The 20,000-nt window shown below is 32.9% G+C and overlaps 1 protein-coding gene across 1 annotated transcript; it reads left to right on the forward strand.

Annotated features, from left to right (window-relative positions):
• Positions 1-6,638: 6,638 nt before the first annotated feature.
• On the forward strand, positions 6,639-19,436 carry LOC126973997 (carboxypeptidase B-like). Its single transcript, XM_050821349.1, has 7 exons — positions 6,639-6,737; positions 11,902-12,114; positions 12,348-12,438; positions 12,918-13,019; positions 14,708-14,923; positions 17,511-17,936; positions 19,189-19,436. The coding sequence occupies exons 1-7, from the start codon at positions 6,658-6,660 to the stop codon at positions 19,348-19,350; spliced, it is 1,290 nt and encodes a 429-aa protein (XP_050677306.1). The 5' UTR covers positions 6,639-6,657; the 3' UTR covers positions 19,351-19,436.
• Positions 19,437-20,000: the final 564 nt, after the last annotated feature.

Here is a 20,000-nt window from a genome sequence, read left to right on the forward strand (position 1 = left end):
ACTGCGCTCGTCACCTTGATACAAAAGATGTCAAGTCTCATTTGCCCAGTGATTTCACTAGCTACGGCGCCCTTCAGACCGAAACACAGTAATGCTTATACATCACTGCTTCACGGCAGAAATAGGCGCCTTTGTGGTACCCATAGTCTAGCCGGCATCCTGTGCAAAGGTGCCTCCCACTTGTAATCCTTAATCTAAGATTCTTACGTATATTATAATCAATAATGTGGTCTGAATATTTTCTATACATGGTCACTATATCAGGATATCATAATAGGATATCACCTTTTTTAGCACACGTTCTGAGCACGGTAAGATATCAATCGAACTTCTTTACGTACAAAACAGAGCCCGCCGAGCAGTGCTCCGTCTGAACTGTACTTCCGGTATTGTGCTCTATCATGAAGGGAATGTCAGTGATTTCTTAACATATTCGTTAAGAGTCCAGATAGAGGCAATTAAAGTGCCCAGGAGATTCCTCTTTTGTAGTATTGGCTACCCTCAGCAATACCGCGGCGACAGCACTCTACACAATCTCTGAATTTTGTAATATTATAGAGATTGTAAGTCACAGTTTTAGAGATTGCTTTCAAAGGTTCTGTTTTTTCATTTTAAATGCTTCAATAAAATTAATTTTAATAAACTTCGTTATCCTATCCACGTTCTTGTCTTATGGAATCATTTATGAAATACCAAGGAAATTAATATTATCAAAACATTTCTTATTAGATGTAAGTGGATAATATGAAAGGAATTTATGTGGCTCGTTTTTTGAAGGACTATTCAGTTTATTTATTTGAATAAGCAATATTTCATTATTTACATTTAATGAATAAACCTATGAGTAGTGAGACTGAATGTCATAAGTGAAAACCTCTGAGCTTCACAAACTTTGATTTGATATCTCGCCTCATATGAAATATATTAAAACAATGAAGAAATGAAAATTATCGCAGCTTCAAAACTACTTCAAATAAATATAGCATTTTTTTCGATTTGATTAGAGTAGTAGCAGTAACAAGTTGAGACGGTGGTTCACTCGGCTGTAAGTGAAACTAAACAATACAACATGGGAACATGGTCCAGGACGATGCGACACCTTCGGGTACCTTCAAAACAAGCGCGTACACCATCCTTAAAGACCGGCAATGCTCCGGTAATTCCTTTGGTGTTGCTAGAGAATGTGGGCGGCAGTGATCACCTAACATTAGGTAACCCGTATGCTCGCTTGTCCTTTTCCATAAATAAAAAAAAAACACTAAGGCAAGGATAAGCGGACAAACGTAATTACTGAGCGATAATGGACGACAAAATAATATGTTTGTGATTTAAAACTATTGTTGCCATTTATTAAAGACGTAAGATTAATTTAATCGCTGTTATCATTATACCAAAATCAAAGAAGGTATTAATTAATATGGCGCCTGTCAGCTTCGACGCGTGTCCGTACTTTAGTACTTATCAACGTCTTGAATTATTATATTATAATACTGTTCTGTATTGTATTCATAATTGTGTCTTTATTGTATTAAAAAAGCTTGATAAAATATGTTATATAAGTATGCTGTATTGCAGATAAATTTGTACATAAGACAGATTTCTTTATCTATGTTAACACAAAGCAATTACAACATAAAGTTATCAACCGACCTAGAATATTGTGACAATAGATTAACTACGTGTCCAGTATAGAATACCCAAAATGGTTGCCTGCACGGTGATAAACAATACTTTGATATGATGACTATAATATCACAAGCTCGTATGTTTACCGTTAAACTTCTTTCTAACCGTTACCGTCATAGCTTTTACTTGTGCGTGGGTTCATTTTTTCTAAAGAACTTGGGAAATTTATGAAAAGTGGTAATAATCAAATATTATTATATTATTAACACTCTAAAAACATAAATGTGACTCATTTAAGGATTGCATAATATTAAAAAATAAATAGTTTTAGTGTATGTCCCGAATTAAGTAATAAATACTTGACATTTCGGTCCTCGACACTAATCTATATGAAACTAGTGCCGATACTTCACGCCGGTATTCTGTGCGAGTGTGGTAATTAACCCGGACGAGTCTGGCCCGTTCGTGCTGACGTCATAAGACGGCAGCGTGAAGGCGTTAGGGTCTTTTAGAAGGGGAGAGCCCTTCTAAAAGACCCTAAGCTCTATATTTTGTTTTTTGCTATCAAAATATTATATAAAAATATGTAGAATAACAATCTTCGAACGATTATAATAAAGAGTCTTTCGTAACAAAAATATTCATCTACAGAGTAGGTATGTAATTATGATAAGGAAAGTAAAAAAAATCATTTTTTTAGGCATAAAAGGCATTTATTTCCTCAAAATTCATTCCTTTAGAATTCTTTTTGATGTCATTTATTTATACATACTTATACAACGTAGGTAGGAAAGAACCACCAATATTTTTATCGTACGATAGACTTGAAAACACAAAAAGCTTTCACAAAAAGCTTTCTAACTAATAGGTATGTTTGAAAGAAATGAAAAGACAGCTCATAATAATATTATCTAATAAATTGCTAACATATTGTAAACAATTTAGCAGATAATATACAGACTCATTAATTTTCCAATTTATTATTTCAGAACCATAACAAGCTTACCAACTATTATAATATTATGGTTAAAGTCAAATTAAAGTACAACTGTTAACAATTATATCGAATATATTACGTCTTATATTATGTAAACTTCTATGATACTATAAAGCAACTCGCAACTACTCTCAATAGCTAACGATGCTCTCTCTGTATTGAACAAGTTTCTTTTACTGCGCTATCCAACAAGATAGCACAATACGCATTCAATTTACATCACTCTGTTAGTAGTTTTGAATGGCGTGTAATTAATGTAGCCTCATTAGTATGTAGCTACATTAATTATCAAAAATAACTATATGTACACCTCAAACTTAGATTAAGGATTGGTCTGCTGCGGTTGCGCTCCAACTTGATACCACACTACCTAAGAACAATAGCTTTTTTATTACAACTTTTTTAGGGTAGTCCCTAGATTGACTTTTTATGTGATTTTATGTAAGTGTACTACGATAACTAACAGCTGCAACAGTACTATTAGGGAGTATTTACATTCCTCGGTTAGTAATATAGTATATATATATATATAGTTAGTAATGTATGTATAGTTACTAATAATAATAAGTGGTGCATTATTACTAAAGCAAATTGCCTACTACTCGGTTATGTCGAGTTAGTGAGTCTTTTGTTGGACGATGTATATTCTTTTACAATATGATCCCAGAAAATTTGCAAAACATAATGTGTTACAAAATTCAAAAGTATTGTTAGCCCTAGAGTAACTTCTAATCATCGCCTGCGAGGCCGCACTCTTACAGTTTCTTCGCTATTATTTCAAATCACCCTATCGTTGCAACTTGTTCGCTCAACTTAAGGCGAAGAGTAAGCAGAAAACACGCGAACATGGTGTTTTAGACAAGTTTTGTGGTGAAAGTATAACATTTCGAGCTATGAACACTACTTAATCCTGTTACACATATCCTTAAGTCTTATTTTTAGGTTGCTGATGCTTGCTGTTGGTTATAGCTAACACTGCCGAGCCTTTTTGAACTTCCAATTTTCTTTGAAGTTAAACAAGTTTTTTGGCATGGCGTGACGCATTTTTTTGGTACTTCTCTCAGAAAAATTATTCTTATAGCTTGTACTTTTTTGTGTAGGTTAATTTATTCAGATTAGTAGTGCATAACGAGGATTGTAAGCATATAAACTGTTTTCCACCCAAGAATTTTGAAAATATTGGCTTTGTTACATAGATGGCGGGCCGGCAGCCGTGAACTTTTATCGCTCAAGGTCGCTGGCATTTAGTGTCACCTTAACAAAGTATCACTCGCGACGCATCGCAGGCTCTTGTGGTTACCGAGTTAAAGAGCGTTGGGTCGCCTGGGAAGCGATCCTTTGTATTAAAGGTAATTTGAAATTTATAAAATATATTATTTTGTTTACAGATGAACCCATCCGATAGTCAAAGAGAGAAATTATTGGTGGATTAAGACTCTGTCAGTGAGATTGAAGATAATTTAGAAGTGTATAATTTCGATTATGAAAATATATTTTTTATAATAAATAATATTCGGGGCTATATAATAATAAATTTTACTGTATTCAATTAAATTGTGACGAAATTTTATAAAAAAAAGAATCCCACTGAGTTTATTGTGCCCGCTCTTCGTCGTGTGAGGGATCAATTTTCGAATGGGGGATAGTTCTTGTCGTTCAATCAGGTTTCAAATCCCTTTTTGGGTAAAAATATCTGAATTTTGAAGCAGTAGTAGGCCTCGTTCAGATACAGATAACGACAGCAAAAGAGAACTACGATATGACAGAGAAAGAGTATGTGTGAGTGAGAGGTGAGTGAAGAATGGTAAGAAATTTAGTGATTCAGCGATCCTTATAAATTTTTGTTCATAAATTACACGAAACCCTCAGAAACTATGCGTTTATGCGTTAAATTTAATGCTAGCATACATAATAATTATTTGACTAAGATAAAGCATCAAACATATATAATCATATTGTCATATTGGTATTCTTATATAATATTTATCATTCATAATAAAGCATTGACCGGGACTACTGTTTCATATTTCCAACTAAATTTGAAATTGTGAATAGCGAGCGTCCATGGTGGAAACTTCGTCACGTCTAAATTCAATTTGAAATCAACTCGCTCTGTGAAATTGTTATCACTCGTAAAATTATATTAAATGTTGCGGATACGTGTATGTCCGTACTGTAAAATTTGAGTTTCATTATTTTTTTAACGCGATTAAGTACTAAGTCTTTTATTTTGTGCATGGATTGCGTACTGATGAAATAAAAGAACAGCTAGATTATAAATCGCGCTCGATGAAATGTGGATAGACCACCGTCTTATTACGTCAGTTACACGTTCGTACTAGGAAATGGTAATTGTACCCGCTTTTACCCTTTATTAGTTCACGTTGGTTTTGTCACAGTACTTGTTTGCTTTTATCGTGAGTTCTTTTGGTATGATTGTTTCTCATGAAATCGCGAACTGTTCTCAGGGCTCAGCATATCCTATCTTGGTGACCAACAGTAAAAACTATACGATGGGAAGACGACTTGAGAGAATAACGGGTTCATTATGTACAGCTCGCAGACGCGTACAGCTAAGTACAAGACAGAATGGAAATCGAAACTAATGACCGTTTAGCAATATTTTTTATTTGTTTATTTATTTATTTATATTAGTGGGGATTACAGCCATAATACAGGGTTAAATGTAAATGTTAACATGTAAGGGTCACTCGTGAGCCTCCACAAGTAGAAAATCAAATTACAACGCTTCACATTTAAGTCTTAGAAGATTGAAAAACTTATAAACTATTGAAAAATTATATACGATATAATAATCCTATTAAACCTCTAACCCTAATACAATAAGCAAAAATTATTTTAGCTAATTGCACGTCAAAGCAGAAACGGTCAATATTATCCAAGTGTTGTAATTTTTGAAAATATTTGAAATACGGTAGACAAATATATTAGCTGTGTAATTGGAACGGCTACGCGGGACACTGAGAAGGCTTCTTTTCCAAGAGTGCTGGTATGAAAAGGAGCTATATGGACAATTAATTTTAGATTGAGATATTTTTATCAATAATGACGTCAGCTATGCTTCTACGTATTGATAATATGTAGTGGATAGATGTAAACGGTTATATCGGTTTTCATAACATGTATAAAGTATGTTAAACTTATAGTAATGTTATTTGGTAAATTTACGCTGAATATGTTCTAGCCTATTTTTGCATTTATTGTAGGTAGTAAGAGTTCTTCTTCTTCCAGACTTGACTCAAAATTTTACAGGCACTTTTAATACTTATAAATAATCATGTAAAATGAGCACTGCAATAAAGGCTTCTTATTTAACTTTATTTTTTGTTTCTTTATTTTCATAATGATACTCGCCTCGCATATCTAATCCTTTTTATTTACAGACTGTGGAAATTTATACAGCTGCTGCAATTAATAACGCTTTTCAGGATTTTTATGTTTTATGTAACTTTTTTATTTACTTATTGAGACCAAACGCTTTGTTTTTGGTGTGAATATTGATAAGAAGATTTGATAAGAAGTATCTTGCAAAAGTGTTTCGCATTAAACCTCAACTTTACCATAGTGGTAGTGAAATATTAAAGTTGCCATTTGTGAATCCGTCTAGTCCATTTACTATTACGGATCATTTTTCGTCATTTGTACATACAGGGTAGATTTTTTGAGAAGGGCGGTGATGGACAAGTCGGAATCTACGACACTTATAGTCGTAGTAGAATAGTCGTAAAAGGAGTCATTCCATCGATTTATAAGAAACCAATAACTGCATATTTAACTTTAAAATTTCTTGAACTTCACTGCCCTTCACAAATAAACATCCTGTATATCCAGCCTATATTTATTTCAAACGTAGAACAGATAACAGGCAGGCCTAATACACCGTTATACTATGACATATTATTACAAAAATATTATTTTATACAATAATTATTGCGCCATTGATAAGATAACAATATATATCGTAATAGCTTATCATTTTATCGATTCTCATGTTACACAGTACCAGTTTGAGTATGATGGAAGTTAAGTTATTTTGTACGATTTTAATTTTAATTTTTGTTCAGCAATCGATATGTAAGCAACAATATAACGGGTATGTGTAAAATTCTCTACAATATACTTAAGGTAATAAAGTAACAATTTTTGGTGCCTTGTTGATATAATATGTACCTACTCGGCATTACAATCATTGGCCAAGGCAAATGGAAGTTCCTGTCAACAATTTAATTTCATGTGTTATGTCACCAATGTTAAATAATAAAATAAAAAGCGAGACTCCATGTTAATTTAACCGTTTTTTTTTGATACATGCTTAAGTAGTGTGAGTGTACCTCATAATAACGGTTGGCTCTAAAACTATAATATCTTAGTTACTTATTATATTAACAGTTATAATTAAAATAACTGAACCAATATTAAAGAATAAATACTGAATTAAAGTAAATAATATCTAAAACTTATAAGCAAATTGAATTTTTTACCAAAATGTCATGGTAGGTTGGTTGAATTAGAACACTATCGTCGAGAAAAATACAGATACCTTAATATAACCTCATTCTGAAAGCTTTCAGAATCCCCATACCAATTGTTAAAAATATACAAGACCTATCTACCTACGTCAATATACGAAAATTTATATACGGTTTATTCTTTATTACTTTTTATGAAATGTTTGATATTATTTAATACGATTCATATATTGGATGCTTACAAACTAATTTGTCATTATATATTACAGCCAATGTAAAATTCTCTATTTGAGCTCTATATTCTGCTAACTTAAGGTAGATGCAGTAATTTAAAAGAAACATTTGTTATGACGATTCAAAAGCGCTTAGTTTAAGCCCAACTAAATAAAGTTTATCTGACTTTGACTACATAGACCGCTACTTGAGTACGTATTCCAAGTATTGAGTACTCTATAAAAGACATAGACCAACTCGAAGTAGTTAAGTGAGGTTTCACCAAGCTAACAAGGAATTGAAGGTATCAAGGAAATAAAAGATACTTTCCACTGAAGAAATATTAGAAACCCTGAAGATTTATTGAACAGACCGTGGCGACTTAATTGTAATATTTAAATCATAATGGGAAGATATATGTATATAAGACTTCGAAAGTATATTTATTGGGTATACAGCATATTTAAAGAGCAAATTACCTCGAATAGTTGGATATAAACAGACAGGTAGTTGAAATCACAGAACAGTTTAAAGAGATTAAATAATTCCTGTCTGATTATCTATAATAATGATTATAAGATAATAATATTAAACGAATCAAATCTTTTGCCAAATCTACAGGACGAGGGTTCGTGCCAATGGATACTTCATTTTTAACAAGCCATTCATGATTAAATTTTTAAGAATTAAGTTTTTAAGTTCGTTTTGCAAATCAGGGGAATAAATATTTTATTTATTGCTATGTACATACTTTGATTATTATTAATATGTTGATATAGGTCATATAGCCTATATGTAAGTTATGGTACACATTGCGTATTTCCTGAGCAGAAGGCTATACCATATCAGAAGATACATGGCAAAATGACACCAATATTATAGTACTTACATTTTTTTTGGTTGTAGTCACAGTTGGTATAATTTATTTGACCATTTGTGGGCTTCAGTAACAGTTCCATTTGAATATACTCGATTTGTTGTTGAAATTACTACAATATGTAGACGACTGTTATACTAAAAGTAAAGGAAATCCTTCAATTCGTTTTTAATTTCAAGCTAAGATTAAGGATTGGTATCGGCTGCGCTCCAACTAGATACCGTAGGCGTAGTCGCAAAGTACGGCAACCAATACTATGACCAAGTGAGCATACTCGAGCCAGTCTCAAACAATGTGTAACGTTGACGAGACACATGCTCTGTTAAAATTTGCCAAAAGTTGAAACTAAAGTGCCTAAACTAAACTATGCAATAGTAAAACTTTGTTATAATAACACTACAAAAAAATAAGAAAGACACTGGGATCACATATCTATCACTGGGATCATATCATCAGTAAGTATTTTGTATTTTATTAATTTCGATGTAAAATAACACGAAGCAATATTACGAAATTTAATATTTGCTGTAATATTGAATTAAAGTATTTGAAAATACTAAAAAACACGCTTCTTATAGATAACCTAGTTTCCTTACAAAAGTGTGTTTTTCTTAGTTTTTTTAAACTATTATTTGCATTGTTGAATTAAAAATTCTCTTTGGTATTCGAAAATTTCCTGATATTAGATAAATCGGTTAAACATAATGGTTGAAATTTAACATTAACATAAATTCCTGTTTCATAGCGGATAGATGAAAAAAACAAAAAACTTATTTTTTAAGTTGAAAAATGGAATAATTTTATCAAATTAATGTGTTGTCGTTATCCTCGATAGATCTACGAAGTATGAACGAAATCTGTCCGTTTAAAGTGGGTTAATATGGCGCACATCAAGAATCAGATCACTGTGGACAACTTATTAGTTTTGATTGGCCGACAAAGAAAACTATAACTAAAGACATCACTGTTGTACCAATTACACAGGGCCGTCTGAATTACTTTAAATCTTACCTATTTAATAAATTGCAAGTAATGCCTTTAGAGGAAAATAACCCCAATATTTTATATAATAATCTTTTTAATTTATTTAATACTGAATTTAAAAAAATATTTACATCGAAGACCATTACAATTAATACTAATACCAAATTTAGTGAATGGGCTACAACTGGAATTCATAAGAGGAGAATGAGGCTCTATAGCCTCTACGATGAAAAACTTTCAACCATAATCCACTCTTTCTGGAATATGTAAAAAATATTCAAAAACATTTAAACATGTTTGTCAAGCAACAAAATCTTTATACTTAAGAAATAAAATAAGACATTCTAACGATAAAATCAAAACTACTTGGAAAATTATTAATAATGAAACTGGTAAAACAAAAGATCAAAACTCTGAGTTTAATCTAAATATTAATAATGTAATTGTAAAATCAAACTTAGATGTTGCTAGAGCTTTTGAAAATTTCTTTACCAATGTTCCCATATCTACCACTAAACATTTAAACTTATGTCCAACCAGGGCAATATCATTACTTTCTGCAAATGTTACTAAATGTTCAAATAATTTCCAATTTATGTATGTTAATATCTCGGATATTATAGAGTCATTTAAAGAGATTAATGTTAAAAAGACAGCTGACCTCTGGGGTATATCTGTTAAAGTAATAGGCTCTCTGATTGATATAATAGTGCCTAATCTAGCCCTAATACTTAACAAATGTATAGACTGTGGCACATTTCCAGACTTCATGAAGCATAGCAAAATAATACCTTTATGCTTGCTCATCAGATCCCTCTAATTATAGGCCTATTTAAATTTTGCCTACCCTGAGTAAAATATTTGAAAAACCAATACTGTGTCAACTACGCGCTCATTTTAACATAAATAAAATTATACATGATAAACAATTTGGATTCACTCGGGGACGTTCAACTGTTGACGCAGGTGTTGCATTAATGGAACATATTTTTAGTGCTTGGGAGGATTCACAAGATTCTTTAGGAATCTCTTGCGACCTTTCCAAAGCGTTTGATTGCGTCCAACATGAAATTCTAATCAGGAAATTGCAACACTATGGCATAAGAGGAAGTGCATTAAATTTATCAATCTCATATTTGAATAACAGGATACAGTATGTTGAAGTTAATAGTGTAAGGTCTTCAGGCTCCGTGTTAGGAATGGGTGTCCCACAGGGTTCAATTCTCGGACCATTTCTGTTTTTAGTTTATATCAATGACCTACCCTATCTTATAAAGAACACACATGATATAAGACATACAATAAGTTTAAAGAAATGGGTATTATGACAGTGGCCTCACAATACATTTACGAGAATTTGATGTTTGTACAAAAGAATAAAAATAAGTTCACAAAACTAAGTGACTTACATAGTATTAATACTAGAAATAGGGGTAGACTTGTCATGCCTGCCACAAGACTCCAAAAAGTCAGTAATTCTTTTTGGTATCAGTGTGTTCGCTTCTATAATAAACTCCCCGAACATATAGCAAATATGTCTATAAATAAATTCAAAGCCTACACAAAAAGTAAATTAAGCAGCAAAGGCTATTACAATATTCAAGATTATTTAAATGATAAAGCAGCCTGGAATTGAATTGATCTACTTAAGTGTGATTTGTTTTATGTGATTTTAATTGTTTGATGTTATTTATATTACTTATTTGATTTGTTTGATTTTAATTTTATCTGTTTGATATTATTTATTTATTAATATGAAATTTAGTGTATGACTGAACTTAAGCCATTGTAAATCAATGTTATGAGTTCAATAAACGTTTTGATTTTGATTTTTTGATTTTGCACAAATGAGTCGGTTCTAAACAGACAAACATACGTACAAGCGTGTAAACCTATTGTTCTTAGGTAGTGCGGTATCTAGTTGGAGCGCAGCGGAGACCAGTCCTGAATCTAAGATTTCAAGGATACCAATTTTATTAGAACCATTTGTTTTAATTTGGTGGGTAATAGTCTCATAAATCTATCGATCAAGATAACTTATCTCCATTTATGAAATACTTATCAATAAAACTCAGTGGTCATTAACAATCTTTATTATTATATTATAATATAATACTTTCCTATTGTTGATTCAACTATGAAGTTAATAAATGCCTTCTTTACTCGAGAGAAGTGTTTTATATATATTTATTAATTAATTATCAAAGTGTATATTATTATGTTTCCCTTTACTTGAACTGCAGATCTTGAAAAACGAAAAAAAATATCCCACGTGTGAAAGTATATTTTTTCTTTATAAAGTGTTTTCACATAGCTACATTATATTCAAATTATATATTTTTTGTTAATATCTATATATTTAAAGTAAATCTTATTTTTATTTTTATTTTTTAGGTATTTTTTTAAATATTCATAAAGGTTTTTTTATTATGGGTATTTTTTAAAATCAAATTTATTCACTTTTACACAAATTATCCTGCCGCAAACTAGGCATAGTCTTCACCATAGTACCTATTTATATAAAAATCATGACTCAGAAACGAATATTACTACCGAGAGTCAAATAAGGGGCGTCTGGCTCAGCGGGCAGATATAATGTATGAAGTATAAAGTAGACATTTAACAAAAGTAATCAGAAATGATGGATAATTTTAATTTAATACGTTAACTCTGACTCCTGATTCAAGTTATTTTTCAACTTCTTTCACATCCAGGTATACAGTCTACGGAGTGACACTTCGAGACCAAAATGACATTGAATTTATTCGAAACCTAGAAGCAGAACTAAGCCTGGATCTCTGGCAGACTGGAATGGTAGGCATACGCGATGCTTACTTAATGGTGAAACCAGAGTATGGGGATCATTTTAAGCAAAGACTAGACGAACGAGGAATGAAACATTATCTACATGTCGACAATGTTCAAAGGTTAGTTAGTAATAGATCGATCCTTCAGCATAGAGCGGGAAATAGTAACAAAATGGTAAATTCATGTATTCTCCCGTTACAATAAAATGTCAGATATTCTACGATATCTGATTAATTCCAATTATAACAGGACTTAATCATCTACTCATATAAGCACAAAGACCCATAAAGCAAAAAATTATCAATAGCGCATTAAAATCATGAAAAGCTACAGAAGAATATAATGATTCTAGATCCTTGGATAAATTTGAACGGGATTTCACTAATTGGAAACGCAGAAGGGAAAGTACAGCGATATACAATACCTACGCACGATACGATGAGGTACGAATAGATATATAAATACCTGGCAAATATTTTTAGCATTTCTGAACGTACTTAACCTTAAGTATAACATACATTTGTGAGGCCAATCGTGTAATTCCTACGGCAGTGCAGGATTGTGAGTCTTAGCTTCATAATCTTTGATTCCGTCTTTATAGTCATTTGACAGTTACAATTATGGTGAGCTTAAGCTAAGACAGCCCAAGTCAATACAAAAGTCTAGTTCGCGTTTTATCATACTCAGTTAAGTTTTACGAAATAGTCTGAGTATAGTCTCAGTAGACGCTATACATATCAGCTTTAGCTACTGAGGAGTCTATCTCTAGAAAACCACAAAAAAATACTGAGTTTTAATATTGATTGTACAAAAATAAGCAAAATAAATTCATCCCCATTTTCAGAGTATTTAATAGCCTGTTGTGAGGATTGCATATTTAATATATTCTAGATACGTAAGTATCCCTAATCTGTGATTCTAGATTGACGCCTACATGGAGAGATTGGGAAGCGAGTATCCTGATTTAGTAACAGTCGTCAACGCTGGACCAAGCTTCGACGGACGTCCTGTAAAATATGTAAAGGTAAGTCTATTTCATTTGCAAGGTATGTCGCATACCTACATTAATATTCCTAAGAGCTCTTTCAAACTACGTCCGATCCGAATCCGATCCGTATACATGAAAACACGGTCCGGTGTAGTCGTAGAACTATATCTAACGGTTGACGGAAAGAAATCGGATAACGGAACCCGGATCTAGTGCGTAAACTACCATAGAAATAGTTCTTCGACTACTTCGGACCGTGTTTTCATGGATCGGATTCGGATCGGACGTAGTGCGAAAGCGCCCTAACGCTTTCATTAATTGCTTTCTGAACAAGATAGTGCAAATTGATTTTGGACAGTCAAATAGCACAATGACAGCAAAATGAAAATTAAGAATGTAATGTTTTCCACTAATTTGTTTGATAATATGAACTATGACGTCAAGCACACAGAAAACTTCCCAAATACTTAGTAAATGTTTTAAGAAATTAGAATTTTCCTATTTAGTTAAATATTTTTTATTAATATGCTTAGTAAGATATTATAGGTACATACTAAGGTACACTTAAGTCACAAAAGCAGCTGAACAGCTAAGATAGAGTTGAAAAAATTAAATTTTCATTTTAACATCTCTTTAATTTAACATCCGACATATTATTATATTCACTTTTTTTTAATTTTTTTAGAACTGCAAGATATATTTATTTAGAGACAAACGGTTATTACTTTCAACAAATTTTCGTTATTCAAAGTTAATTCAGACCGAAACGAGGCAATTTTAATATTCGATGTGAAAAATTTAAACGCGTCGAGCAATTTCGTGAGTTGAATAACATCTAAGCTCGCATTACCGACATGGTAATGTGTGTGTGTAGTTACAAGTTTATACTTGCGTTACATGTGTGTGTGTGTGTGTGTGTGTGTGTGTGTGTGTGTGTGTGTGTGTGTGTGTGTGTGTGTGTGTGTGTGTAGTTACAAGTTTATAATACGTTATCGCATTAAGCGTATGATAATCGTGTACCATAGGTGATTCATTCTTAAAGCTTATTTCACATTAAATTTGTAACAAAAACTTATGAATAATGCGGGTCTCGAACCTCTCGGGTTCCGTCCGAGCGCTCTTCCACTTGAGCCAACCTTGCGAGTGACGTAGGTATCGCCGTAAATATTCTTATGTCTTGTTCAACTCTCAGGTTGTGGTTTCATCTACAGGATCTACTTTACTGTTGATAACCTGCTCAACCCGAATAATTGCAATTTAGGATATTGACTTGAGATGTCGCTCTTTCAAATATAAACAACTTATTATTTTTATAGTTGTTTCCCTCACTTCTAGTGTTGAGTAAAATAAATTGTTGATATCACATGTTAATAAAATATTCGCTTAATATCAAAATAATTTATTGACATACGGTGCTCTAACGCAGTAGAATATTTTTTACTGTTTTGACTTTCTTATCCCGAAGCCTTTCAGAAGTTTTGTTTCATATTGATATAGACTGAATACATATTTTGTGAAATACTGAATCTGTTAATATTGACTTAAATAAGTGGCAACTTCTCATTAACCTTTACTTTTCCAAAGTGGTGGTATAACATGGTAAAATCTATAACTATGATATTACATATTATATCTCTTTTTTCGATTTAGTAGAAAAAAATACTTATAGGAAAAACATTACAAAGCTATAATTAAATGCATTTCTTATTTTTTTTGTTGGATAGATATCAACAACAAACTTCATGGACACCTCAAAGCCGATTTATTTTATGGACGCAGCCATGCACTCCAGAGAATGGGTGACACCTCCAGTGGCTCTGTACTCCATGCACCGATTAGTTGAAGATCTTCGTGAGGAAGATCGCGATCTCCTGGAGAATATAGACTGGATTATCATGCCGGTCGCAAACCCTGATGGTTATGAATATTCTCATACTGATGTAAGTTAAAAACATAATTGATTTATTGTATAAGCACATAATTAGGTATTTTTAGAATTGTTAAAAAACGATTCTGTGGTAAAGGTTTACGGTAAGGATTTACACACGGTTTTGGTAAGGATTTACACACATAAATGATTTTTAACCGACTTCAAAAAAGGAGGAGGTTTTGGATTCGTCGGTATGTTTTTTTTTATGTTTGTTACCTCAAAACTTTCGACTAGGTGAACTGATTTTGATATTTTCTTTTTTTTATTTGAAAGCTGGTGTTTCCCGTGTCATTTTGTCTAGATCTGACAACGGCATCTGTGAGAAAACCATAAAAGTCTTAAATTTTCTATACGTATATGGACGACAAATTTACGAAGAACTCGATATCGCGACCGCCAACCGATTTCGATGATTCTTTTCATTTTTGGAAATGATATACTTCAAAGATGGTTGGGTTCTGATTATGGAATCCATGGGACAAGTAACGGAACTCTTCAATTCTGAGGAGCAAGTTAAAGATACTCGGCCGAATCTTTTTTATGCTATGAGGATATTTAAGTCACCTACCGTAACGTAGTTATGGTCAAGTAATTGTCGTAGTCGAATATGATGATCAATCGAACTCCTTTACGAATTGGTGCGATCTGTGGCAGAATTTCTGACTTTCTGTAATCAAATTACACGTGGGCTTACCTAACAACAAAGCTATGATAGGCTGTGATTAGCATTTCTTAATGAAGCTCCATCTCGTGCCACTATTTATAATTGGTTTAACGAGTTTAAGCGTGGACGTAGCAATCTCAATGATGATCCGCGTGAGGGACGTCCTTTAACAGCGACTACTGAAGATAACATCAGTGCTGTGCGACGCATGATAGAGGAAGATAAGAGAGTGACCTATCAACAGATACGGGCAAGCCTAGGCATTGGTGTGAGTCAAGTTCAAAAAATATTACACGAAGATTTAGGGGTCAGGAAGCTTTGTACCAGATGGATTCCCCATACTTTAACCGACGACCAGAAACACCTTCGCATGGACTGGTATTGCCAAATGTTAGATAAGTTCAACGGCGGTGACTCAAATGCTGTTTTTGACATCGTCACAGCTGGTGATGAAAGCTAGATATATTGCTTCGAACCTGAAACCAAAAGACTCATCAGCTAATCAGCTCAGTGGATGTTTCCTTTCGAGGATCGGCCCACTAAAGTATAGAAAGGAAGAAGTCAAGGAAAAAAGATAATTGCCTCGTTCTTTGATCGGAAAGATCATTCCGCGACAGTTGTGCTAGAAGATACTGCAGACTGGTATGTCAATCTCTGTTTGCCTGTTGTCTTGGAAAAAAATCGACAGCAGCGCCTTCGAAGCAGGATCCTCCTTCACCACGACAATGCTTCAGCGCTCTCCGCAAAACGGACTGTTGAATATTTAACTATGGCATGTGTCGAGATAATGAGTCATACGCCATACAGTCCTGACCTGGCGCCCTGCGAATTTTATTTATTCCCAAGAACTAAAGATACAAAGCGTACGAAAATACCATAGAAGAGACCCCTAAGGAAGAATGGGCCCACTGCTTTTCTCAGTGGTTCCATCGAATGCGACGATGTGTAGAGAGGAACGGAGATTACTTCGAAAAACAATAAAAGTATTGGCAACTTTCTACATTAACCCGTTTTTCATTTTCTGAATATTTTCAGTGTTACCTAGGTATAAAAACACTCAATTATTTTTATACTTTTTAGTGCATATTATTTTTAAATATTGGAATAGTGTTTTTGAAGTCGGTTGTTTTTTTTTGTTATATTTTTTTTTCTTAATTATGCCACAAACTGGGAATGAAGCGAACACCCTCGGGTTATTTCATTAGTAAATTTTATTATATAATGTAACTAAATTCACGCTGTGAATCACCCGCTGAGTTTCATGCGTCCGTTCTTCTTAGGAGTAAGGCACACTATTTCGAATGGGTGGTAGTTTTTGACGTTCAATAAGTGATTTTAAATACTATTTGAGTAAAAAAAATTAATTTGAATGATACAATTTTATCATTTTCTTACAACACTTACAGAAACGTTTCATACTGTATGTATTTCAGGTAAGTATATGTAATTTATGAAAAAACAAGTAATACAAGTCCACAGAATTATCATTATAAGTGTCAAGACAAATGTAATGGCAGGTACCTACACTCGCCACGCGTGACTTTGAGTGGAATAGCTTCGTCCTAGACTCTAGAACCAAAAATCCCGAGCGAACAAGAACCGACTTAAGCCCTGTCAATAGGTAGCACATACAAATAATAGTATTTTATTAAAATTAGAGGAGGAGATTTGCATAAGAGGTGTATTAAATTAAATATCTGTTAAGTTATTTTACACTTTTGAGTTTCTGAAGTCGGTTTTTTTAAATGAAGTTTTTTTATATCATCAGCAAATGCGTTAACAAGTATGCATCTACATTTATAGCATATTTATATGTGAGGTACATATGGTATGTTTAATTTTTGCGTGTACTTTATTTTCTGCTAATAAAATTTATATTTTACGGGAATTCAATGATGTATACTTATCAGATTTAAATTTGTGTTTCCTTCAGGATCGAATGTGGCGGCGCTCCCGATCGTTCAACGCGACAGTCAGTACAGTTTGTTACGGTGCTGACATCAACAGAAACTTTGATTTCGAATTCGGTACAGTTAGCGTGTCAAGCGATCCCTGCTCTCAAATCTACCCAGGGCCGTACCCTTTTTCTGAAATCGAATCAAGATACTTAAGCAATATTATGAATGAATATCTTGACCGGATGGAGATCTACCAAAACATACACAGCTATGGCAGCTATATACTCTATGGATTTGATAACGAGACACTTCCTGCTAACGTTGCTCAAATACATTTGGTAGGCGCTGCAATGGGAGCGAAAATAGATGCTTTGAAGATGTCAGATGCCGTATACTATGCCGTTGGTAATAGTAATTTTGTATTGTATCCTGCTTCCGGAACTGCCCAAGACTATGCACAGGTAATACTGAAGACACTGAGGTAGGGTTGCATCAACTAACTATAGCAATAACAAACATGTTAAAGTACCGGTTAAACAAATGTGTTGCACCATATTTAGATAACGTCATAAGTTTAACTGTTAATTGTATTATTATTTACAGGCGAAGATTGGATATCTTCGCCTGTTAAAGCTAATGTTAATGTTAGATAACTAGCTATACAGCAACCTGTCAAAATTCTAAAATATATAATCGATATTTCAGTTTTTAAGTTTAGCTTTAATTATGCCAAGAAATACGATGGTGCAATACATTCCGCAGTCTTTGTTAAAGTCAGCTTTACGGCCTTTACTATAACAGCTAATATAATGCAACCCAGGCTATGTTATTCATAAACGCGAATCAAAGTTATTCCAAATATTAAACTTTCTACCCTTATCTTACGTTTGTCACTATAGAATTACATGACAGGGAGAAGTTATATTAAACTTTTAATTGCGTTTATTAATAAGACAGTAAAGATATAAGTACGTTGTATCATCTATTTTTGAGGGTGATAATGGGTAAGTTTAAATCTGAGTTTATTAACATAATATTATATTGGTTTAAGAATCATAATTTCTCATAATAATTAATAGTTCACTTATTGTAGAAGCTTAAATTATAGTTATTAATTTTAGGCACAAAGCAAACGAGTAGGAAAAGTAACAAACAAGTTCATTAGAGTATAAAGTATATATAATCTTCTAATAACAACTACTTTTACAAAGTAACAGAATATGATAACACATTAATAATATGAGAAAGATAAGTGAGTAGCCACAAACCAATAGAACAATAATTATAATATAATGTTCATATACATCGTAGCACAGCGTAAACAGAACCCGATCGTCACAAAATAAGATTACTAAATATGGCTTCACGGTAGGAATTACAAGTTCGGGAAAAGTTAATTTAAGCAAAGTAAACTAATACTAGTGTATAGACGACCTGACCACTCGATTATTTATGATTCTTTTTTGATTTGTCAATGCGTGCGTAAGCTAGTGGTTAGTTATTTTAATATTCAAAATTTTAAGGAGCAAAATTCTAATTTAAGCGTGGTTTGTAGCTTACAACTTGTCAATCAAACTCGGTTACAGTAACAATACATTCACTTTCCATTTATATCTTGTTGTATCTCCGTTATAGATGTTCTTCTTGCTCACACTGTTTGTTGGTCTACACAGTACAAGTAGGTCAGTAAGTTGACACGGAGTTTGTTTTCAGGACAAAGGCATTCCGTTTGTGTACACACTGGAGCTGCCTGACTTCGGCAGATATGACTTTTTGGTGCCGCCAGAATATATCGAACAAATTAACACTGAGACATGGGCCGGGCTGGCGGAGACAGCGCGACTGGCACGACTCTTTTACAGAGATCGATCCTAGTGAAATTGTACATTTTAAAATGTCTATCTAATTTGTTATTCTAGTTAATTTAGTTATATAATTTCAAATAAAAATAAAAATACTAAGATGTTTAATTAATTTAGTTCATAAAACAAGAGTAACACTTTATATTATATTATACGTAAGTTTTTATCCCTACTCAAAAGTATCATGAGACGTGCTGAGCTTTTATGACAAGCAGCGGTATGAAACTCACTAATACTCTTTTAAATCAGTATAAAATTTAGCTTTATCATTAACCATAAACGAGTTAATAGTACAGTTTATGCATCAACACACAAACACACACACAACCACGCACTCATGCACGAATATACACAAACTGTGTAAATAAGAAAAGGTATCACCAACACTCTGATTTTATATGAATTTAAGTGTCGTAAGCAATAGAATGAATTGCACCGACGGGCGAATACAAATTACAGGTGGTCGAGATTATGTTACATGGTAATGTCAACGAATGTATCTCAAGTACAAAGAAAATTGTCTGAAAATCATCATACCACACCACAGTAGGTAAACAAACTTAGATAAAACAATTTTTGAAATTATTTAAACGGTTTTAATAGTAATTGAACCAACAGTTGTGTCGGCAGTATAACTTATATAATATATATTATATCTATACA

The sequence above is a fragment of the Leptidea sinapis genome, chromosome 31 (genome assembly GCF_905404315.1).
Source record: "Leptidea sinapis chromosome 31, ilLepSina1.1, whole genome shotgun sequence".
In the NCBI taxonomy this organism is placed as follows: Eukaryota; Metazoa; Arthropoda; class Insecta; order Lepidoptera; family Pieridae; genus Leptidea; species Leptidea sinapis.